Source organism: Trachemys scripta, chromosome 3 (genome assembly GCF_013100865.1).
Source record: "Trachemys scripta elegans isolate TJP31775 chromosome 3, CAS_Tse_1.0, whole genome shotgun sequence".
Taxonomy (NCBI): domain Eukaryota; kingdom Metazoa; phylum Chordata; order Testudines; family Emydidae; genus Trachemys; species Trachemys scripta.
In genome coordinates this window covers 78214110-78239667 of record NC_048300.1, presented here as the reverse complement: position 1 = coordinate 78239667, position 25558 = coordinate 78214110, and the positions used below count along the sequence as shown (strand labels likewise).

The 25558-nt window shown below is 37.8% G+C and overlaps 1 protein-coding gene and 1 pseudogene across 2 annotated transcripts in view; both read right to left on the bottom strand.

The window, feature by feature from the left end:
• Nucleotides 1-2671: 2671 nt before the first annotated feature.
• COG2 (component of oligomeric golgi complex 2) overlaps nucleotides 2672-25558 on the bottom strand; it is a 42360-nt gene continuing 19473 nt past the window's right edge. For both annotated transcript variants that reach the window (XM_034765135.1, XM_034765136.1), the window contains exons 8-18: nucleotides 22716-22840; nucleotides 20455-20581; nucleotides 15813-15952; nucleotides 13488-13549; nucleotides 11937-12088; nucleotides 10892-11092; nucleotides 9961-10033; nucleotides 9284-9426; nucleotides 5632-5771; nucleotides 4779-4959; nucleotides 2672-3116 (exon numbers count right to left, since the gene is read on the bottom strand). In XM_034765135.1, coding sequence (XP_034621026.1) covers nucleotides 3015-3116; nucleotides 4779-4959; nucleotides 5632-5771; nucleotides 9284-9426; nucleotides 9961-10033; nucleotides 10892-11092; nucleotides 11937-12088; nucleotides 13488-13549; nucleotides 15813-15952; nucleotides 20455-20581; nucleotides 22716-22840 — 1446 coding nt within the window. In that variant the 3' untranslated portion in view covers nucleotides 2672-3014. The remainder of the gene's footprint in view (nucleotides 3117-4778; nucleotides 4960-5631; nucleotides 5772-9283; nucleotides 9427-9960; nucleotides 10034-10891; nucleotides 11093-11936; nucleotides 12089-13487; nucleotides 13550-15812; nucleotides 15953-20454; nucleotides 20582-22715; nucleotides 22841-25558) is intronic.
• LOC117874097 lies at nucleotides 21727-22708 on the bottom strand (annotated as a pseudogene).

Genomic DNA, 25558 nt, shown 5'->3' with positions numbered 1-25558 from the left:
GAGAAGAGCCAGACTCTTCAAGAAGTCCATTAAGGCCTTTGAGACCACAAATCTACCGTACTTTATACAGATAATGCTCAGTTGCTAGGAGTAGCCAGTTGTGTAAAAATCTATGATAAAAGAGGACTAGAGGTAGGGTGCAGAATCGGGATCTTTCATAACTAGATGTTCCCTGAAAAATCCAATGAGTTTTTGAAAGAAGGAGGAAAACGTTCCATCATCTAAGTATTCACTGTAGAGACAAGATAGATTCTCCTGTTCCAGTTCCCCTACACTATTTGGAAAGTGTGCCTTGTTAAACAGCTTTCAAAGAGGGGACCACTTCACCTCTCATCTGGCATCTTGTAAGAGATTATTGCAAATCTCATCAAAAGATATTGAAATGCTACTCTCCTTTCTTTATCAAAAATAGAAGAGACTAGGGATACTGACGTAGAAAACGGATGTAAATATACATTTGTATAACAGCCAGAAGAGCCTTTAAGTCTTCACTTGTTTGCTATATGGTCGTTGCTTCCTCTTCTCAATTTAAAACTGGTCTTGAGCAGAAACGAAATTGAACTATATACACAAATGGACGTGGGGGGTCCTGAGAGGAGGAAAGAGCCTTGTGGTTTAGAGAAAAAGATTTGGCAAATAAAGCACAAAATATTCCATCTGCACCTAGTGGCCCATGCAGGCTTTGGAATTCACTATTATGTCAGGAATATACTTGAATTTAAATCCATGCACATTCCACAAAGTAAAAAGTGGTTCCACAAATCTTAAAAAAATATGTCCAACTTCCACAGCACTAACAAAGGCATTATTCCTGGCTTTCAGGAAGAGATGCTGACTGCAATTTAAATTACAATCAATGGCTACCAGTCAGACATTATTTTCCACTATTTTACAGAAATTGAGACAGTAATATTGTAAGTCTAGAAAATGGAGGCCAGATTCTATTAAATTTAAATTAAAAGGTGGATTCTTAACAGGTGAAAAATTCTTACTGCAAACTATATACTGAACACACTGCCAAAATACACAATGTATTCTTTTGTTCAGTCAGGATGTCACATGCTGTATTTGAAACTCAGTGGGAAGCTGACAGTTATAGCTTGAGAATAGCAAAATTCAAACTGCATTTTATTAAAAAGATAGGAAGAGGACTCAATTATATTTGAGAAAAGTGACAAGCCATGCACAGCCCATCTTACACACAAAATCCAGCGTTAGTTCAGTCCAAGGCATTACAAGTCCTCAATCCAGGGCAGTAAAGGTACTGACTTATCAGTCTGCTTGTCAGGACAAGCACATGGTGGGTTCCACACAGTGCTGTCTATCAATCACATCTTTGTAAAACAAACCACTGCTGCTACTACTATAAAAAGCCCCGTTCTCTATCGCCTTTTACATGTAAAACAACTGGACCTAGCTAGGGCTTCAGGAAACACCCAAAGCCTGAGAAACCTTGAGAAAATTAAAACTTTTCATAGTATATTTTTAAATACAATACCATCTCCAAGTAATACCCTCTGACAAAAACTATACGCTCTACCCAGACATGGCATGAAACACCATGTAGACATTCTATCATCTCCAACTCTTTCACTGCAAGTCTTCAGCCTTGCTCGATGTCTGAAAAGAGGTGGGCTGTGCATTGCTTCTGGAAGGTTAATAAATGCAGGTTCTGGACCAAGGAGAATCCTAGTGTCAAGACCCTTATGGGAAACCATCTTCCCCTCATTTATATTGAGAGAGCTCTAACTTGAGTGGCGCTGTTGATCTCAACTATGGCAGTACAGCCTGAGTAGATGCAGTCCCTCATATAACTGGGCCCCAAACTATTCAGGTCTTCATAGGTTAAAGCCAGCACCTTGAACGCCACTCAAACTATGATCAGCAATTCTTCTAGTTCCTTCACCCAGTTCATCAATATTAAGCCTGATTTCACAGAAGTACAGTAATATTTGTTCCACTGAAGAAGCTAGGTCTGATGTGCTGGGATTATAGAGCAGAACACCTCTGCATACTGAATATACTGAAACAAATGCTTCTTCTTAGAATTAAGCATCTACTACTCGCTCACAGTAAATGAGTACCATTCGTTCTGGGGACCTGATTAAATTCCAGACTAGGTGCAACTAACCAGTCTTCACCTACCATTTTAAAATTTTGTAGTGTAGTGTTGGCTAAGCACTGTTAACACTGTTTGAGTTTCATCCCAGATGTGGTTACATTTCATTGGTGGATAAAATGATCCATAATATGTGAAGCACTTCAGGATGCTTCTGGGTGAGAAGTGTCATAAAACAAGCTCTGAGAAAAATTCAGCTAAAGGGACAATAAAAGCTTTCAGTTTTTCCACAGGACTCAGCAAGATCCAACTCGGAGGGGAAAATACACACTTGTGATAATTTTACAATAACTAGAAATAAAATGTTCTCAATTCCAGTGAACAGTTTCTTTATTCCAGGAGAGTTTTCCCCTTGTATATGTATTCATTAGTTCTAGAGGTCTGAAAGTAGCCACGAGTGGCACATTTTTATACTAGATGTCAGCACATAGGACTACCATTTGAAAATTAAGTTTGAAGATGACTCAAAATTTAAACATTTTGATGAAAAACCCCTAAACCCATGTACTCCACTGCACCATTCCTTCCCCCACTCAATGATACAGTTAGGAAGACAATTTATTATATATTTATTTTAATCATTAAGTCAGTTCTTCCACACACAGATTTACAATAAAAATAAAAACATTTGCTTTGCTTTTAATCTAAAGTAGAAAGTTTAGAATGCTTTTAACTGCCTTCCATACAATGGAAAACTACACTGAATGCTCTCTTGTAATTTTTTGTTGAAACAAGTCTTTGGGTATCTTGACAGAAGATGCATTGACTTGTTGCTGGAGACGCATTAGGAAGCACTTCATTGCTACATAGTGTTTGGTAAAAGAAAGAAGAGAGAAATAATTCCCTCCCATTTTTGGAGACCTGGTTCATCCTCAGGACATGTTTTCAAATATATTTAAGGTTGTTCCACTGTAGTCTGATCCTTGGCAGCTAGAACAAGCTCTAGAAGAGCTGAAAAGCTTTTTATGTTGCTTGTCTGTAATCCCATCTTTTGCATCTAAAAAAAGTCACAGAAGACAGGGTTAAATTGTTGTCTAACATTTTTTGTAGGATAAGGTAGACATCTTATTTGTTTGCATTATTTTACTGTAAAAATACAGAAATGAAGCATATCATGTTTTGTTGTGTGCTGACAAAGTGAAGTCCTTTATTATACATGTTCATCTCTGTAAAGAGAGGACTGTCCAGCTTTTGTTAAGACTTTTCATTTAATATGTTTTGCAGGCAAATATTTAGCAGTTTTCCAGCCTGTTGCTAAAGATCACCATAAAGTTTATCTAGCAAACTTACCACTTATGAGAATTAGCTCTCTGAGGACATATTTTGACAAGTGTGCCTTGTGTGATGAGAAACTATTACTTAAATAAACTACTGAAATAATTCTAAGGTGTTTATTTTGTTCTACTGTAACAATAGATAATTTTCAAATTGATCTTCTCAATCATTATAGAGGATCTGATTTAAAACATGCTCTGTGTGCATGAACTGAACACTCCTAATTGAATTCAGCTTGTGCTGAGAGGCAGAGTGAAAACTGATGATACTGCAGTAACTAGGGCTGTCGACTAATCGCAGTTAACTCACCCAATTAACTCAAAAAAATTAATCACGATTAATCACTGTCAAACAACAGAATACCAATTGAAATTTATTAAATATTTTGGATGTTTTTCTACATTTTCAAATATATTGATTTCTATTGCAACACAGAACACAAAGTGTACAGTGTTCACTTTATTTTTTTTATTACGAATATTTGCACTATAAAAATTATAAAGAAATAGTATTTTTCAATTCACCTCATACAAGTTCTGTAGTGCAATCTCTTTATCGTGAAAGCATAACTTACAAACGTAGATTTTATTTTTTGTTACATATCTGCACTCAAAACCAAAACAATGTAAAAACTTTAGAGCAGTGGTGGGCAACCCGTGGCCCGTCAGGGTAATCCTCTGGTGGCCGCGAGACAGTTTGTTTACATTGACCGTCCACAGGCACGGCCGCCCGCAGTTCCCAGTGGCCGCGGTTCGCCATTCCCAGCCAATGGGAGCTGCAGAAAGCTTTTGTTTTATATTTGGCATTATGATATTTCAAAAGGGAATCAAGTTTAAGCATTGTAATAGTTACTGCTTTGCTGGCATTTTCACAGCCCTTCAAAAAGATTAACTACTCCTCATGTAGTAATTCAAGAAAGATTGGCAACACATGAGGAAACCAAGGCAGAGGGTGTTAAATGTTCTCAGGGCCACAAGAGTTGATGGGTCAGAGCCAAAATTAGAATTAAGGAAATCCTTGCTCCGGCTCTAGACTCTGACCATACAAGAGGCTTATTTCTCTTCTTAAGCTTCTTTCTCACAACAGAAAGTTCTGAAGATTACTGAATTGAATTTGAACAAAGAAACACAAGACTTCTTCCCAACCCATATAATTAAATGAATAAAGCGGAAAAGTGTAATATATCATTTTAGTTTTTATTTGTGATAATTGAGAATTGCTTTACGCTTAAGAGATAAGCTTTAATGGAAGTTCAGACTAATACAGGCATTTGCATGCAACCTTTTCTAGCAGACCTGAACAAAACTGTAAACAACTAAGACAGGTCCACAAGAAATAGCTAGTGATAACCCTTTAATAAGTAGACTTTTCTCTTCCAACTTACCTGGTCTCCAAAGTACTCAACATCCAGGGCTAACTGTAGTCTGATTTTGTTATCATCACTCATGCCCCCGTTTGAACTAACATGGTTTGGAATTACAGTTTTTCTGGCCTGTTTGAGTCTTTTCAGGCTCTCTTCCATTTTCTTTACAGAGCTCAAAACATCTGATACAGTTTCATAATACCTGAGTAAAGAGAGCGTTAATGGAGAATTAAGTTCCTGCATTAGTAGGGATTTTGGGCAAATCGCCATTTGATCCAAGAAAAATGCAAAACAATATGGTATTCTTCTGAAGAATGAGACACACACTCATTAGGATATTTATAGGGGCAGGTTTGGAGAAAAGAGCTCAGTGTTAAAGACAAGACATGTCTCTTTACTATCCAGCGGTCTTTCTACCCACCCACAAAATACGTGTAATTTCTAGATTTCAAACACTTTGAAGTATCCAATACTTAAATGCCTTTTCAACTATGAGTAATTACTGAAACAATAAAAATACTCAACTCTTATGCAGAGCACCTGATTCATAGATCTCAAAAGCTTTTTAAAAAGTTGGGTAACCTATTACATGCATTTTAAAGAGGGGGAAAGTACAGCAGAGGTTAAGTACGTCACCCAAGGTCACACAGTTTGTCAGTAGCAGAGGTGTGAACAGTACTTGGGTCTCCCGACTCCCAGTCCTGCATGTGGTCTACACAAGACCATACTACCTCCCTACGAACATACCTTGCTAATAATGGAATACATTCCTACTTTGTTTTTGCAAATAATAAAAAACTGACCGGTGAGTTAATGTAACAGTTTTGGCAAACACTGAGATTGTTCTGTATGGTTCTACTATCTTTTCACTTACTTTTGTGTGCTTTCAGATAGGGCACTTTCCAACCATTGATGAATCCTGGGTTGCTTCAACATATCCTTGTACTCATTCTGCAGTCGGTAGAAAGGTTTAAGAGCACTGTCAACGTAAGGTGATGCTTTAGTTGGCACCTCCTGGTAAATCATGTAGGAAACAAGGTGGAGAACAGAGCAGATAAATATCTTGTTATTTAAGAATTCCAATGTCAAATATACCACACATGTGAAACGCAAAGTCAATGGCAAAAATTATGTTAATGCTGCTTGGGCATATGTCATCTCCTTGCAGAACGCTGTGAGCCAAACTCAAACTCCTGAAAATCAGCTCTAGGAGAACAGAGGGAAAGTGGCATAGGCAACCTTTCCCTCCCCTCCCCTCTTTGTCCTTTAATAGCATTAGACAGATTCCTGTGGGTGAGAGTGAATAGCTGGTAAAGGGAGATGAAGTGTGTGTTCATTTCAGCAACAGTGGGGTGGCAGAATAAACGTGTGTTAATGGGGAGTACTGGGGCATTGCTGAAAGAGGGTAGAATTGAGACTTCATGGGCAACCTTAACTCTGCATTTCCTAGTTTTTAGAAGTTTGAGTTTTGCTCAACTCAGCATTCTGCAAGGGAACGACATATCACCAAGCAACCCTCACTTTGCCCTAACAGAGTTTTAGCCATTGAATCTCCTAGTTTTGCGAACAGGAAAAGATGTAACTGGCAGGAGTCAGGAGTCACTTAGGCAGTTGTATGTATATCCCACAATTTGCATATTGAGGCAAATCAGCTTGAACTCAGCAATCCCCATGGGATGGTGTACTCTGCAACTTCTGCAATCTTCTGACTCAGGAATTGCCCAGAAATTGCTACACATTTGCAACCCTACCAGAACACTTCTTTTCCCTCAGTGGCCAAGGTATCTGTTCCACTACGTGTCTTTGGAAACACCACATTAATCTGCCCCGAGATCAGGAAGTAGCCATTTAAATAAAGTCCCTCATGTGGCATCATACTAACGTGTACATGGATCGACCTTAGATCCAGACCACAGACCTCTGCCACTTAAGCTAACGGAGTGACAGGTAGCGGTAGTAGATCGTCATCCTCTATCTGGACCAGACTAAAGGGGGATGAGAGACGATGCCAGGGGATTTCACAGATATTTGCTGTGGGCAAATGGTGATACTCAGGAATTGTGGTTCCATTCCAGGCTCTGGAGGGGAGTGTGCTCTAATGGGCACAGAATTTTGTGAGTTTCCCCAGGCTTGACCCCTTCTGCCCCATGCCTCCAACCTGGCCCAGTCCTGTCTCTTCCCTACCCCTGGCTCCTCATCCCAGTCCTACTCTCCTTGACCAGCCAGCCCTAGTCTTAGATACTTATATGGCCCCCACTACCATAGCATCTGAGTGCCTGACACTTTTTAGTGTATTATCCTTACACCACCTCTGGCAAACCCTCATTTTTCAGAGAGGCAACTGAGACAGACTAAATGTTTTGCCCGAAGTCACACAGGAAATGAAACCAAGTCTCCTGAGTCTCCCGCTAACAAGATGGATAAAAATAATTGATTTAAAAAAATAATAAGCTTTTTTTATTTAAATCAGATTTTTAAAAAGAAAACCTTATCTAAAATTATCATCACCTCTTAAAATGCTGAAATAAAAAATAGGTATGCTGAATCCATGTGCCTTTAGCAACAGCTTTAAGTTAAAGGTTGCTTTTCTATATAAAGACAGAATCATGGGGAAAATATCTAACTTTTGAGGTCAAGCGTTAGAAATATGACAACAGGCCACATAATGTTTTAAAGGCTTGATCCTGTTGGGGACCAAGGGGCTATGCTTCTGGATGCAAGAGACTGGCCAAAATAATCACTGGCATTGAGACCAGGCCTCTGACTCAAGGAGACACCAACAAGTATCATTAGGACCATTCACTGAGCCCACCTGAGGTCTCATAGACCTGTTTTATAGCTTCTCCTTACCTGAGCTCTGAGTGGCTCAGTTCTCAATTTAAAAAAAATCACATCACTGAACTGGGGAAAGTCACTAGTTAAGCACCTGGAACCTGGAAATGCTAAACCAGCTATTGACAAGAATAGCTGCTTCTGAAGGCACACAAAAAATATTTTCTTCATTTGGGCTAATTCATTCAAAGTTGAAAAATCAATTGGGAGTTGAAAAAGCAGGAAAACTTGCCTCTCCCTTTCAGTCTATGAATAAAAATGAGGAGGGAGGGGATGAGATCTACTAGTTTTAAAAGTCTGAAGGGCAATTAAGTAACTTAAGAGACTGTCTCATTTTCAAGAGTGAGTAGGAATTCATGCTCCATTCATTTTCAGTTAGGCATATTCAAAATTTTTCCCAGGCTGACCTGAAATAATCAATGTAATTCATTGATTATAGTTAACCCCTCTATTTAATAAATCAATTACCTGTACATGAAACATTTTGTTAAGAAGTTCATGTATCCATAACATTTTACATAAACGTTTTAATAAAAATACATTGTATGTTGTTTTATGTTTAATTAAATTCCAGTGACCATCCTAATGCAGCTTGACAGAAATCATGAGCAAAAACTGAATTATCTAGAAAATAAGCAATATATGATTCACCATCTTCTAACATACTAAAAATGTACAATTAAAAAAAATCGGAAAATAAGCAGCTATATAAATGCTTAAATAAATGTACATAGATATAGAGTGCCATCCTAGGTAGCAAAAAGAGGTACCAAATATAGTGAATCAGTAGTAACTCAACAGAGGATGTTGTGAAGGCCAAGACACTAACAGGGTTCCAAAAAGAACTAAATACATTCATGGAGGATAGGTCCATCACTGGCTATTAGCCAGGATGGACAGGGATGGTGTCCCTAGCCTCTGTTTGACAGAAGTTGGGAATGGGCAACAGGGGATGGATCACTTGATGATTGCCTGTTCTGTTCATTCCTTCTGAAGCACCTGCATTAGCCACTGTCAGAAGACAGGATACTGGGCTAGATGGACCTTTGGTCTAACCCAGTATGGCCATTCTTATGTTTTAATGGTTATATCAGCCAATGAGAACACACCTTTCTTTAGAAATTAACTGAAGTACAAATGGAAAAGTTGATTAAAATCGATTTAAATCAAGGTTTCCCCCCACCCAAAAGAAAATAAATTCATGAAATGAACAGGCTTGACAGAATCAGTTACTAAAGCTATTTGTCCACAAAACAGATACAATCATACCTAGCCATTGTGCTTACAACTGGGACTTAGGACGAGACAGGTGAGGGGACTGTGGAGAACAGGACCAAATCTAAGGATGAGAGGGCAGATCAGTTTCCATATTGTTTCCAATCTACCCTGACAATGGTGCCAACAGCTGCAGTGCTGTTTTGCCTCAGGGGCACTTGCCACTTGAAACCAACTATTCTCTAGGACACATAAGGGTGACAGCAGGTTTTAGCAACTATTGTCACACTTCAAGAGCCAAGTGTGATATTTTACTTAAACATCATATTAAAGTTCTCTTGAGTGTGGCAAGAATGAAATGGTGGCAGGAATTAAGCAATCACAAAGTAGGGGTATTTGCAAGTAGTTATAGGTAGGAGTGGTAGAAACCTATAAGCCTTTTATGAGAGCACTTCTCTTCACATGAGATCAGCACTGACCTTATTGGTTCTTCTATAGTGTCTTGGTACTTCTAGAGCGCTTTTCAGATAACTGAAGCAGGACTCACTCAAATCCTGAATAATTTTATTATTCAAGGTAGGCATGGAGGCTGATAAAGAAGCCTGAGAGTCTTCCAAGGCTCCTGTTGAATTATAAACGTTGAAGTTGAAACTAAGCTACACTGCCCAAGCCCCAAACATACGCAAACTTGTGCAACCCTTCCCATCCCCACTCCATACATATCCTAGATCAAGTTGTATTGTAACAAAGACATTTCTGTATTATTCTGCAATCAAATCCTATGTTTAACATTACACAGCTTAGGCGATATCTACTAAAAGTCCATTTCACAGCCAGAAAAAAAAAAGGGGGTGGGGGAGACGATCATCATATTAATTGCCTTCTAGTGTTGGTAATAGTAGAGATGAGGCAGAGTCACAAAGTGCAGGTTCAGATACAAACTCTCCCAAAGTTCAGTAGAATTTTTTCCAGCTCTGAAGCTCCCATTTAGGACTATTTCTAATTAACTGTTCTAGTCCATATTAGATTTTAAAGAACTGTCAAATGGTATATATTTTTTAAAAACCTCTTACTTATAAACATTACAAAAATATACATTTACATAATGTTTTCCCTTTGTTTCCCAAATTGTCTAAAATCAAACTCCCAGCTTTACCTGTGATACAGGATATATTCTTGAAGCCAATCATTTCAAGTTTTGGTCTGATAATTTCCAAGAGTTCAGGAAGCTGAACAAAAACAGATATGCATACAACCATTGTTATGAACATATATGGGTCTATTCTTTCAAGGTCTGAAAATCTCCCATGAGTTAAAAGGAGAGACTGTTATGTTTAAATATTTTTACTGACTATTAGATGGGAATCAAGATGACCAGAACACATGACATATGCGAGAAAACGGCATTAAGCATTTGGTGCCCTCCCCCCACCCACCATGGTCTTTTATGGCAAAACATTTAGAATTAACGAAACACAGTATTACTCAGATAACAAGCTTGCTCCTTCAAAGGTTTTAGGAAGTTCAGTTTAATCAAAAGCTCAGGAGACCCTCCAAGCAGATCTGTACAACACAAGCCACCTGTGAGATTTATAATTATGCTTTAAACTCATTGTTACCAGTAAAATCTTGCTGAGGCTCAAAGGTTAAAACAGTAAATATTTGTTTAAACCAGAAATAGCTCAAAACATGAAGCCTGATTTCGCACTGTGCCCCTGGACACCAGGTCCTTGCTGTTCATCATTCACTCAAGGAGAAGTGCAAGACTGGGGCAGTGCTAGCTGGTGCCAAAAGTGAACAGAAAAATCTGGTTTCAGCAGTCAGTGCAACAGCTGCTGAAAAATTCATTTCACTGAAAAACTAGACTCCTTAATTACCTGTACTTGGACGGGTACCTCTGTAACCAACCATATCTGAATAAAAACAACACAGCCTCCCTAAAGCTTTGTTGCTTGTGATACCTCCCATACTTCAACTGTGCTAGTTTCAGCACTGGTAAATATTTAAGATGTTATGAGCAATATGCGAAACAGTATTGACATGTGGTCAATGAAAATATTCTCGTATGTATAGTAGCATCTACTAACCTGCTCCTTAAGTCTATCCAGATCTGCAGCAACATACACCAACTGAGTATTGGATATAGAAGGTAAACGCTGTGTTTCTGGAGAAGCACCATTTCCCTGGTCCTCACTGGGATTTGGGTTTACAGAGGATTCCTTGCTACCGGTTGCCACAGATTTTTTGTTGTCCTTTGTACTTTCATTGGAGATGGGCCTGAGCAAAAGCTGTAGTAGCCAAGTGAGAAATGAACATCAGTCTTTGAGAAAACAGTTTCAACTGAGCTCACAAATGTAGCGTATAAAGTCTTTTGCAATTTTTTCCCAACACAGTACAACATTTGCAGAAGTTATAAGCATCTAAGTTTCTCTTCTGCCCTGTTATCCTTGACTTACATAGGTTTTTGTTTGTTTGTTTTTAATATTAACAAAAGACCTCAGAATATCTAAGATTGTACAGCATCATCTCAGAACCCTGGTGTGTAAAAATCAATATATCTTTAAAGAGATCTATGTAACAGAATCTGTTCTTTGGGCCAACGTCCATAAAATGAGGTGATGACAGTCAAACCAGTGTGTCTGGTTTAGATTGCAGAGATTGGGAGAAGAACTTGACTATGCTTTTTCATTTCACAAAGGATGTTGCAATTTTCACACTCCTAAAAATGTTACTCCTGTGAACATTAGGGGTTGCACTGGCTGATTTTCCCAGCAGTATAGTGACACTGTCAACAACACTGCCATTTTTCATTTACAACATAGAAGAATTGAAGCACGAGTATCAGTCCCATTATAATGACAACAGAGGAGACAACTCTGTGAGTGGATTGTCTCTCTATAGCACTTTTTCATATCAGTACTGTTTCAAGATAGTTTCTGACAATAACCATTAACAAAATTTCTTGCAATATCTTTTTTAGTTTTAAGGCTCTATTTCAACTGCACTTGATACACATTTCTTAGTCTAAAAGGTACTAATATATTAGAAGTTAGAGATTTAAACTGAACACTTTTCATTGGTATGTATATGCCATCAATAAGTATCAATGGCATAAGCATGTAATTGTCTTACCTCATTAACGAACACAGAGTAGCGTGCTAAAATTTGCAGTGTAAATTTCCATAGGCGGTGTGCTAATAATGGTAAAAACATCTGATCTGACCAACACTTCAGAAGACTCACCCATACCAGGTGAGTGGCCAAAAGGCAATATGAGCTTCCAGCTAAAAAAATAATTAGGGAATAATGGTTATTTACTAATCATGATTTAAGATCTTGTTTTGAAAATCTTATTTTTCAAAGCTTATGGAACTGTACTTTTACTGTTATTACTTTTTTTTAAATCAAAATACTTTGAACTTTAAAAATCACTTCAAAATTATTTTCATCACCACCAAGATAATTTACCAAAATTGTTTAAAGCCAAATTTTTAATATCAGAACTACTTTCCCCTGGATCAAGTGTTCGTTAACATTTTCAGAACTAGTTTTAGTTCTCCTATCAGGTGGATAATCAGTAAATACAGAGACAATGTAGTTGAACTAAGGGCAAGATTCTTATATCACCTTTGTGTTGCACATTTATGCAATGTTATCTTATCAGGTTTCACAAGGTACATTAAAAAAGTTACTAAGTTGACTGAGTGCATGAAAGTTGCCAATCAGAGCAGCAACTGTTCTATGTCCTGACAACACAACGCAATAAACGGCAGCTGTTATCACCGTTTGGTACTAAAGGAGTGTTAAGTTCAATAAGTAACAGCTATAATTACATGAAAACTTTTAAAGTAGTTGTGGCAACAGAATTATACAGTTTGCAAATGAACCGTACTTAGCTCTCAATCGGTAAATACTTTTCATTTAGTTTCTAAGATTAATGCATAAATCCTAGAAACAAAAGCAATGTGCCCCATACCTCCAACTCTGCTGTCCTGTTTTTTCATAATCTTTAGCCCTATGCTTAGAAAGTTTGTTTCATACAGATTATAGAGACTAACTCCATTTAAAAAAAAACAACAAACCACTTTCACTGCCTTTAATGTTTCTTTTAAAGGCACTGTACGTTTCTCTCCTGGCTCTTACCAGAGCACCAGTCCTTTTCCTCCATTCTCATTTAATATGTTCTGCCTCCTAATTCACTCAATTGATTATAAATTCACTGTTCCAGCCTCCTAATTCACTCAATAGATATGAATTCATTGCTACTGCCTAATTTCTGGCCAGTGTAGCAGACAAATGACTCCTAGAGTTGATGCCAATATCACTGAGAGTAATAAGTCCATTTGCTGCTTAGAAATGGTCATTTCTTCCTCTCCTATTCAGGACACTACAGTTATGAAAGCAAGATGTGTGTTCCAATAGCATGGCATAATTTTTAATTGCATCTTCTAGGAGCCCTATAGTAATTTAGATCCCTCATCTCATTTGTATAAACCAGGTATTGCTATTTGTAGTAATGAGTTGGTCTAGCCCTCTTAATTGACTTACCAGTAAAAAGACAGACATTATTTTAAGATCTAAAGCTTTGTGTGACTGATTACTCTAACAGACAATCACCATCACTACCTGGAAAAAGTTTTATTTACGTGATAAAAACTACAAGTTTTAGTAAAGGAAGTTTACCTGGTGCCTCTTCTAGGCTATCTGAAAGTGCAGCTTCTAAGGCTCCTGCTACCTCTCTAAATCTGACAGAAAGAAACAAATATTGTTCAATATTACAAGTCACAAATTATTTAAACTGGTGTCTAAACACGCCTTATACTATCAGCTATATAAAGAAAGAAGGTGCGGCTTTTGTTTGGGGAGATTTTTTTGGTTTTTACTTAGTTTGATCCTAACTGGAAAGCATTTAAAAGAGAAACAATGGAATTTTCCAAGCAGAAACGAAGTGGGAAAGAGATTAAAGTTATAATCTTAAACATCCTGTAAAAAGCAGCAAGTTTGAGGATGTTTCAGTGTCTATAGTTTTAGTAAGAAACACTAACTTGTTTATTTTATTGCTTTCACACTGAAAAAGTCAACACATTGTCTCACTTCTTACATTTACTTTAGTTAACCTTCAGGTAGGTCACATGATCATGGTGCCTGTAGCTTTCTGCATGTTTGCTAATGACCAGCAAGTGGCACAAGGTTCTGTAAACAGTTCTGTACCTGATAAAAATCAATAGTTCCTCCCAGGATGCCTTGACCTCAAACAAAACAAACAAAAAAAACCCCAACATCTTTGGGGGTTATAAAAGCAAAAGTCAGTACTGAAAACTTTCAATTCTCGTCTGCTTCAACATACATTACCTAAACAGAGTACACAGCCTAAAGATAGTATCAGAGGGAGAGCCGTGTTAGTCTGAATCTGTAAAAAGCAACAGAGGGTCCTGTGGCACCTTTAAGACTAACAGTCTTAGTCTTAAAGGTGCCACAGGACCCTCTATAGCCTAAAGATACTTATCTGTACAATATACAAGACAGATCCCGCATTGCAATTTTCAGGAGAGTGTTGATTAAATAAGGTTAATACCAAAATATTTTTAAACTGTCACGAAGCAAAGTTGCTGTTTTAGTTTTGCTCACAAGAGGACTTTTTTGTCACTGGCTTCCCCTCTTTTTGCTGCTATTGCATCACTTTCCAAAGAAGTTTCACAAAACCCTATAATTGCCCACTGTACGGTTTCTTTTATCTTCTTCTCTGAAGCATCTTTTATTGTCTACTGCCAGAGATAGACTAGTGGACTAGACAAACTAGTGTGATCTGGTATGGCAATTCCCATTTTCCCATCACAACAGGTATATAAACAAATGATCTCAGAGCGTTAAATAATGAAGTACTATTCCCAACACTGATCTATCATTCTTATTAATTAGCAATTTGTGAAGAATACTTTCAGACTTCAAGAACAAGAAATAGGACAATGAACAACTACCCGAATCTGATATCATGAAGTCCTATGGCCTGTGTTATACAGGATGTCAGACTATACGATCAAAATGGTCACTTCTGGACTTATGATCTAGGAATCACTGCTGAACTTGCAATGATGCAGAAGGATTGTAACACATTTATGTATCTCATCTCACCCCACCAACTCCTCCCTCTGTGTTGTTCTTTTTATAATGCTAGATGTGCAGGGGGAAAAATCAACAGGAGCCTTAACTTTATGTAAATTAGAAAAAGTATGAGATTCCAATATGACAATTTCAACAAAATTCCTATTTAATATGAGTGTGAGAATATATTTCAAAGCTTATATAAACCAAAAGGCACTTTTAAAGCATAAATTTCCCTGATGTAGATACATTTTCTGATTTTACGTATAACCAGTTAGTATTATTTTCATAGCTTGTGTGATAAAAATGTTCAAATTAACTTTTTGGTCAAAATGGTCAAAATAGTCTAGACCAGTCCCTGGCAGTCTTATCAGCAGTGAGACTCTGTACCAACCTCAATATAACTGTAGCTGGTTTTCTGGCTTGTCTAACTCAGGGTAGGTCTACACTTACCTTTGGGTCCGGCGGTAAGCAATCGATCCCGGAAGTGCTCGCCGTCGACGCCGGTACTCCAGCTCGGCGAGAGGAATACACGGAGTCAACAGGGAAGCCTGCCTGCCGCGTCTGGACCCACGGTAAGTTCGAACTAAGGTACTTCGAATTCAGCTACGTTATTAACGTAGCTGGATTTGCGTAACTTAGTTCGAAATGGGGGGTTAGTGTGGACCAGGAGTCAGTGAAAGCAGTATAAAATAATTACATGCCCTGGTAACCAGTTGAAGTATCCATGCTTTTTCTTCAGATTTATTTACATTTTGGCTTCTTCTACATTTTAAGAAAGCTGCTTTTATGTGACAAGTACAGCTCCCAGGGATGGAGGAGCTTTGGCTGTGGGCTACATTCTTTTGTTATGGCTAAACTTTGCTTTTGCTTCCTCCCTCACAAGTAAAAAAATCAAATACTGACCTTATTTGGAAATAAACAGGCAAATTCCACTTATTGTTAAAACTGTGGTAGACAGGATGCAATCTTAATCTTTTCACGCTGGCCTGCGATCCACACTGTCGTTCAAATCTCTGTATAAAATCCATGCTTATAGTGTATTTCTGTATGAAGAAAAACCACATTCTGACTACTATACTTCAGAGTTTCCTATTAAATAGTCAAGACTGTATGCGGATTCTATTGCGCGGTCTATACGATTATAGTTGTACTCATTTCTCAAAGTCAGCTGACACTTCCCCCACTTCTAATCTCCATAGGTAGAGCTACACTGCAAAAACAACACTCATGGCAGTGATCTCAAAGCCCGAGACTACAGACTTGAGCTCAAACTTCAGTTCTAAAAATAGCCATGTAGATGTTACCGCTTAGGTTGGAGCTTGGGGTCTGAAACACAGGGAGGGGGTGGGTTTCAGAGCACAAGCAGGAACATCTACATAGCTATTCTTAGCGCCACAGCATGAGCCCCATTGGACTGAGTCTATAAATCCAGGCTCAGAGATACTCTGCCACAGGATTTATTTTGTAGTGTAGACATACCACATAAGGCCAGAGCCTGGGCTGCAATGGAACTGAAGAAATCATCCAGTTTATTCCACGATAAAGGGAAATGAGATTGACCCCTTCACCACAAATTATGCCACGAGTGTGCAAGTTCCACAGCGACACCTCCCTTTCATTGGCGCTCCAGACTTGTCCAAGTATACTGCACTAACAACTCAGAGGTGCTCCAGGACTTGTGAGCGGATTCAGTGGTCTGTAAGTGGAAGAAAAGATGCTCCCATGTTGCTCAGTGTTAGGAGGAGAAGAAGGTGGGAGCAGGTGATTGCGGGATAGTGTCAGTGCCAGGCTTGTAGGGATAAAGCTGTGAAGTAGGAATGGAATGAACTGGTGTGGGCAGGGAAGGAGAAAAGAATTCAAAACCGATTGATAGTATGAGGTTTACTTTGCACTATAGGCGTAATACATTAGGCCCTTATTTTAGGAAGCGGTCTTAGATGTTTTTGGTTGTATACAGATGTTTTACAAATAAGTAATTCAGAATAACTATCTAGACTACTTCCTTTCAGAGTTGGGTATCTCAAGTGGGATGTTTACAAGTACCTCAAAGCTATTCTGCATCCATTCTCAACAATAAGCTATTGTTAACTGACTCAACATGATTCCTCAAGTCATACATTCTGTGTTTTGCAAGGCACAAAGCTAAGAACCACCTGAGGAAAAGGAGATGCATTCTAAGTATTACTTTGTTACTATACAACATTTATGCACTATGTCATACAAAAAGAGTGGCATTAATGTAATGTTAAGGGTGAGCTATCCAACAGAAATTAGGAAATGTAGAGTTAAGGTTAAAATCTGTCCTCCTTGCTCATTCTTTAAAGTATGGTTTCCATACCATACATTTGCCAATAAATATGTAACAGAATACAAATCTGAGATTCTTAACAACCTTATATATAAGAAGTTAAAGTACAATACAGTATTAGAGACTTGATCTAATTTACACATCTCACTGAGATATCAAAAACAGAGCTGACGAAAACTGCTTCAGCAGTTTTATGATGCTTAAAGTTGAATTGGTCTAACATTCTAAGCCACACTAGCTTTGAAGTCATCTTAAAAAAACCTGAACAAACTTAAAAGTAACTTAAAATACTGAACCAATTTTATATGAACTTGGCTTGTTTTGAATTAGACAGAATAAAACTAACATGAGTTAAAGACTACAGGACATTAGGGGTATGTCCACACTGCAATTAAAAACCTGCAGCTGGCCTATGCCAGCTGACTCGAGCTTGCAGGGCTTGGACTAAAAGGCTATTTAACTGGGGTGTAGACATTTGGGCTTGGGCTGCAGCCTGTGCTTCAGGCCCCAGTGAGGTGAGAGGGTCCCAGAGCTCAGGTTGCAGTCCAAGCCCAAACATCTGAACCACAATTAAACAGCCCCTTAGCCTTAGCCAACTGGCATGGGCCAGCTGTGGGTTTTTCATTGCAGTGTAGACATAGCTTACATGCCATTTCTTAGAAGAGGTTAAAAGCATTTCTCTTGAATTATTCAAGCTCCCTCTGAAACATCTTTAGTCACAGCATTGTTAGTGATGAAAAAGACTAAAGGTTGAGAGAGAAAGATGGGATTTTTTTTTTTTTTTAAACCTTTCCACAGTAATAATAAAGGCATTGTGTGTAATAGTTAGAGCAGGGGCCTGGGAGTTCTACCCCAGCCTTCTTACTAAATTTGTCTGTCTACCTTGGACAACTTACTTCAGAATACAAAAACAAGGCAAATAATTTTCAAACCCGGGTGCCTAAAATTAGACTCCTAAATTCACATTTAGGCCCCTGAACATAAAAATGTCTGAATATTCAGAAGTGTTGAGCAGCCACAAAGCTCATTGAAGTAAATGGGAACTGCAGATGCTCTGCCTTAGTCAATCTAAAAAATAAGTTGAAAGTGGCTTCTGTTATTGAACCTGCTTCTGAGACCCTGTGCCAATTTTTCGTCAGTCTATAAACAGTTTCTTTTCTTAAAGTATTTTTCCATCCTCTTTTGCTGTGTGAAAAAGCCACATAAGCAGGCAATACTGTGTACAGTGATATCCTTAGTGTGAAACTTACTATATACAAATTACTGTCAAATGCACAATGTAAATGAACTTTAAAAGCTGTAGAAAGTTTATTTCCTGTATCTTTGGCATTCAAAAGTCAATGAGGTCAATTTCATTTGAGATTCAGTATTCCAATATCTGGGTTACAAACAATGCAGGAATTATTTTAAAAGTGTCTATGGAATTTATTTTAATTCCTGGAAACATTTCTATTGGTCTTTTAACAACAATGGACTTCACAGCATTTTGACGCTTGAAATTTTTATTTATTGATTTTAGATATTTTAATGACTCAGATTCAGAATTGCTAAATTCTCACTTAAATAGTCTGTTGCGGAAGTACTCTGTTTTGATTGCATGGTGTAACTGAAGGTCAAATTATTTTAATCTGGATCATGGGTCAATATCAGCTTAATTTAAAAAGGCAAGCTTTTAAAAGTTATTCTTTTTACATGGAGATAAGCTTTCAGTAAAGATACAAAGATTCCAATTTAACCTGAACAGCATGAAGGACAAAAGCACTATGCAACTGATACACTGTCATACACAGGGCATTCAATGGAACACTGAGGAGCAGCTGATGCTTTATGGAAAATTGAAAAGCATTCTCTTTAGAAACAAACACACACATACACATTTGCTGTATTTCCTTATCCGAGACAGTTGCATGAAAACAGGATCTCTCTTTCTTTAACCTCCTTATGATGCTTGTCCCTTATTTAAGCCCCGAACCTGCAAACACATGTGCTTAACTTTAGGCATGTGAGTAATTACATTGTGTGTTTACAGGAAGGAGACCTTAAATTCTAAGAGAAATGGATCTGTTTTTATTACAGATAGTTTTGCATGAACATAGGGAGAACCATTTGACAGAAACACCTACATATGCAAAGAGTTCAACATTTTCTTAAGCAGTCCGTTTGCACTGATGTACCTGGTATGCCTCCTCCCTCTCCCGCCTTGAGATCATTTGTTACTAACAGTCACCCCACCATCTTAAAAGGAGTAATGTAAGAATCCTTATCAATAGAGCTAGTTACAAAGAAGATTTAATCAATTAAGAGAGTCACAAGTAAGAAAAATAAACCCAAAAGAAAGCTATTTTGACATTCTGGTTTAGATAAGGACACAGGCATCTTACCACCTGAACTCATGACAAAGCAGAAGGCTTACTATTTCCTAGTTTGTCATCTGTTCAGATGGCAAGTTGCATTCTCTATGCCCTACTCTACATCAGATTGAGCTTCCAGCTGACAGGTATCAGTAAAATGTCATCTCTCACATACATACAGCAACATTGTGCACAATTATGGAAAAACTGTAGTGACAGGTATTTCCATACACTTCAGAATCCATTTTTGAACATACACAGTAAATATTTATGACATTAGACAAGTAGTTCTTTCAAGAGGCCATTTCTCCAAAGTCTTATTTATATTCACATTCCCTCAAAATACTTGAATTATTCAAGCTCCCTCTGAAACATCTTTAGTCACAGCACTGTTAGTGATGAAAAAGATTAAAGGTTGAGAAAGATGGGATTTTTTTTTTTTTTTTAAAACCTTTCCACAGTAAAGGACAAGTCACATTCAGATGCCAAGTTGCTTCCCAGATGTTTAACTAACCCAACAGCTGTCTCTTTCTAGCAGTTCCAGCCTTAAACATTCAGTTTTCCCTTTCCGTTCTTCATTTACGTTGTGTTTTTCTATAAACTAGAGATATCTGCTGTCTTGCACAGGTTAAGACCAAATTCACATGACCATACAAATCCCACTAACTTCAGCACGAGTTCTGCCCCGGCATCTGAAAGCAGAATTTGCTCCTAAGGAAGTTAAAATAGAATTTAAACTATCACATGATCTCTAACATGCTTCTTATTCGGAGGCATGCAGCAACATGAATTTTCACAAGAGAACCTGAAAAAACAAGCTAGAGAACATGACACAAGTTCTTCCCCACATCAAAGTTATAGCAAATGTAAAAACATGTAAAATTACCTCATGAAATACATCTGGGTTTCCAGGGTTAAAAAGTGATGGTAATTTTTCTTCTAAGCCACGTACTATTTCTGGCCACACTGAATTCACTAAAAAATCATATCCAGGAACGGTATTTGCTTTTTCACTGCAAGAGGATAAATAGTTCAATTATTCAAATTTTTTTTTCCTCAAAAAAAGATAAGTTTCACTCATGAAAGTTCAAATTTGGCAATAATGTTAACCAAAACTCAGGAACTACATTATGTAGTTTTCCTTAATTAGAAAAAATAATTATATAGGCATGTTTGAACTAGTTTTCTTTCTGTGTTTTTCACAATTTTCATATCTATTATGTCTATGTTGGCGCACCATATTTGAGACAACCAGCTTTGTTCCAATTTAATACATTTTCTAGAAAAACAGTAGTTTTATGCAGAAGCACATTTTTAGTAAATTCTGAAAAAACAAATATTTATCAGTAAAAAAAAATCCTACTCTAATGTGTATGTTTTAAAGTTTCAACAGTTCCCCCATCAATCAGAGGCCAAATGGAAATAGGATGTTGGGAAGAAAGGGAATTCCTCTCTTCGCTTCCTCTGAGTCTCATTTCTACATGCAGCAAGTGGTGCTATGCTTCCAAGTGGAAGGTTAAAAATTTATCTTGAATTTCCCAATTCAGAAGCTGACAGAGCAGAAAAAGAAAGCAGCATTTATAATTCTAGTAGGATACATCAGAGTAAATACTAAAAACATTCTCCTATTAAAAGAAGGATTAAAAATATTGAGGGATTAACAGAATTGAGATGTTAGTAAAAATCTAAAGACTTGTAAAAAGCACAGCAATAGATGGCTAAATAGAAAAGTAATTCTGCAGTCTCTAGAGACTAAATTCTAAACACTGCTAATTCTAGCAGTCTACTACATTAACCAGCCTCTGAATAGATAAATAAATGGATACAGTTTAACAGACTTGAATTCTGTAGGATTCAAAACAGGCAGTTTAATTGCAACAGGAATTAAACGTTTTTGAGTAGACAGCAAAAAGAGGTATACAGATCAATCAAATCTGTAATTCCAGTACACATAATGAATTAGTCAAACCTATCGGAGTAAACTAATAATTCTTTTCTTTTTTGTTAAGCAGACAATCCAGTAACTTTGAAAACCGAATTTTCTAATAACTTCCTTGTGCCCCTCTCCTTGGATGGAGGACACAGTCAAGTTCCCTCGCATCAAAGAAAAATCTATCATATAGTATTGTGAATGATGAAAGAAAACCCAACCATTGGTTTACAGATAATGACCATGACAACCACTCCTTCTGGGAATATTATCAGAGGGGAACGGGGGTTACATCCTCAGTAGGCCCAGTCTTCATTCTGGAATGAACCAATGCTACAAGGGCTGACTGGGAACTAGATCCTGGAGTTTTGGTCATATTTCCACCTGTTTGTAGCTTGATGTGAAAGGCAGTGATGCCCAGCTACTTGCATCTCAGCAAAATGTCCTAGACTTCCCACACAGCAGCACAGGGAAAGGACTCATCATATCAGTCACTCAGCAGATTGTTTCCTTGCCAGAGATATCAGTCACATGGACAAAAGTGTCATTGAAGGAAAGATATGACAGACACCTTCAGCAACCTGAGGTTCCAAGCTGATGACTTGCTCTTCCTTCTTCTCCTTAAATGTATGAGGTGCCATTTCCAGGCACCCTACAGACAGGGGGAAGCCACCCTAGGGTCAGGGTGCTTCAAAACCCTGGCCCAGACCCATTGCCTGTATAATGGGGGCAAAGAGCAATCAAAACCTCCCCCTGGCTTCTCTGAACGATGTCACTTCCCAACACTACTGGGCTTCTTGGCGACTCTAGCCCCTGGCTTCCTGGAGGCCTAGTACCCTGCTCTGAGGGCTTTCCCTCTACCTTTTGAGGTGCCTGGGCCCAATCAATAACAGTAGGGAAGGTTCCAGACAGACTGGCTGCAGAAGGCCAGGGCTGCTGCAGGGTCAGGCCAAGCTGATGGACTACTGTAATGGTACTCAGTTTCATTATTGTAGTATATCGTTTCTCCTCCTTCTCAGGCCCAGTGCTACAGCATCAGGAAATCTTGTTCACAACTTTTTTAAAATGTGCAGATATAAAAGAGAAACAATATTGATTTTAATCTTTAGGAAAGGACAGGCAAATCCTTTGTGTTTTGTAGTTAAATACCATACAGGTCTCATTCAGAAGTACTGGATAATCAACAACTGTTACAACTATAGCTGACAACCTGTTACCTTGACATAGCTCCCCCTGTTACTTCACGCAAAAGACGGCAATGGTGAGGAACAAACTCCAGCAGTTTATTGTACATGCCCTGCAGGCCATTGGGATGAGATTGAACGTATTGTTCCACAATCACCTGCCAGGAAGAGTTTAATGTGAAACATCAGACAGGAGAATATGCAGAGAAAAAACCATCAGATGTAAAACATACACCACTGAATTCAATAAATATTACAACTTCTACAATGTAATGCCCATTTTGAGTTATATATTTTATCTTATGTAGCACTGTGGTTGGCTTAACGAGCCACTGAAATCATTCAAATGTGTATTGAATTGTTGTATTTAGGTGCTTCAAAAACAAAACTTTAATAAGTGGACTAGAATAGGAATGTAGCAATACACAGAAAGCTCACGTTTCAGGAGTCCTAGTCTATCAACCTGCTCTTACTTATTTATTGTAATAATTTGTCCCCCATAAGATGCATAGGAATGGAGTTATTCTAAGACATTTCTTTATGTATGTTTACCAAAAACATCTGAGATTATTAAAATCTAAGAACTTTAAAATTGAATTTAGTTTTCTACTTTCTATAAATTTTTGGCAGCTCTCAACATCGTTAAACAGTCAGTTTCAATCAACAGTACTTTCAGGTTTGCATACATTGCCACAATAGCTGGATTGTAAACACCACAGTGGAATGTTTCTTGTAAACTTTTCCTTGGACTGAAAAAAAAAAAAAAGAATCACGGAAAATTTTCTACTGGTTTTAGTTTTTGTAAGAGCAAGCTTTCCAAAACCTACAATTTAGTCTTGGTTGGGCCCTGATCAAAAGCCTACTGAAGTTAACTGGAGTCTTTTCACTGACTTTAATGGACATTGGATTGGGTCCACAGTCCCTTTCAAATAGCTTTTTATTGTCAGTTTTTAAAATCAACCCAAGCTACAGTGAGCTTTAGTTACAGGGTATTTTACCCTTTTAGGAGAATTATTATTTGTATTAGTGTAGCATGTAGGAGCCCTAGAACCCCACTGTGCTAGGCACTGTACAAACACAGAACTAAAAGATAGAGTGTAAGCTCTTTGGGGCAAGAACTAAGTATAAAACAATACAAAACAGATAGATACAATATGGTCTATTTTCAATGTTGTTCCATTGATTCCTTGTATTCCCCATCCATCTGTCAGGATATTGTATATTTCCCCTTTAGGATAGTAGGTAAGTGAAAGAAGGGATCTTGGGAACCTAACATAATAACAAACAGAATTTCTTGCCTTTCCCATGGTTGTTTTGGTTTAACTAAGGATCTGAAAGCAGTACTTCTAACGGACAAGGTCAGGGCTCTATTCTTTTCCCCTTTCAAGACCCAAAGGTTGTTCCTTAATTTTTAGTGACTCTGCCCTGTGAATATTTGGGTACATGGGTGAGAGATGAGTCGGAATGGTTCATAACAGCTTTCTTTCATTTATTCCAAAACTGTTACAGGTTTTATCCCTCTCTCTGAGCAGAAAAAAGAACACGTTCATTGTTGTGCAATGTGTCCACAGCTCTACTGACATCAGAAAAGGAGACTACTCTTCCACAACAAGAGTGAAAGAACCATAGCTAAAGGGGAAACAAAGCCAGCTATTAGCCTCCAGATGCAAAGGTATCTCTCATTACGTAATGAAGAAATCTCCCTAATTTGATCCATAAAGAGTCAGCCATGCCATAAGCAACTGCTACACAGATCAGCCCCTAGGATTAACGTAAAGAATCACAGGTGTGGCAATCAGCAGCTAAAAGGAACTGAAGCAGAAGAACCTGAAGTAGTATTTTTAGGACACTTCTGCCCATCTGCCTGGATCTTCAGGGAGGCAGGCTAGGCTGAGGAAAGGCTACTGTACAGCCCCAGGAACAAGAGATCACAATATGGGAATGTGCTCAAGTATTTGAGAAATAAAATCCCTTTGTTACTGATTTTGATAAAGAGATGTTGTTCTGCACCTTAAATATTTGTCATCTTTAGCAATACACCAGTCACAACATAGCATAAATAGGACTGGTACAAGAACAGCTTGCTCTGTCCTAGGAAAAGGGAGAGAAAATGCAGTACCACTCAGCACCTCACACTGCTCAATAGCAGCCCCTTCAACTGAGAAGAGCTTTATTAAGTCTCTCTCAACTAAGAGAATGATGTTCTCTGACCATAACAGAGTCTAAGGGTAAAGTAGTGTGAGAATGAACAATTAAATTGACCCACAACCCAAAGCCACCAGATAAGGAGGAAAAATATTATGCAGTACAGAGAACAACATGTGAGGGTAGGAATGATTCCTTACTGCTCACAATAATGCACACAAGGAGCATACATTATATTTTGTTCTTTAATAGAAAAATTTACATATATGTCATCAGGTATTATTGAGATGATGCAGGTATTATACATGCTTTTCCCCCAAGCAGACATAGTATGAAAGGGCCAGATCTTTCAGAACCATTAGCAGTGTTGCAAGCTTTAAGATACTAATTTTAGTACAGTAATTTTATAATTCAATCAAAACACAAGGAAAGAGTCAATGAGCAGCCTTACTGAATATAATTTAAAATAGGGGTTTACTCAAATCCCAGCAGGGAGTGGGTGTCCTCTGAAACAATATGGAGGTGTTACCTGTTCCTGGAAAGAATTCCTAATTGGCTATGAAGAAAAGTGTATAAAACTTGAAGAGCTAAACCTCCTATATTAACTTTCAATAGAAAAAAAACTATTTTAAATATGAGAACATGTAGAATAGCACTTCCTAACAACTTGGTAATAAATGATTTTTTTTTAATATATATATATATATATATATATATTACCAAGTTGTTAG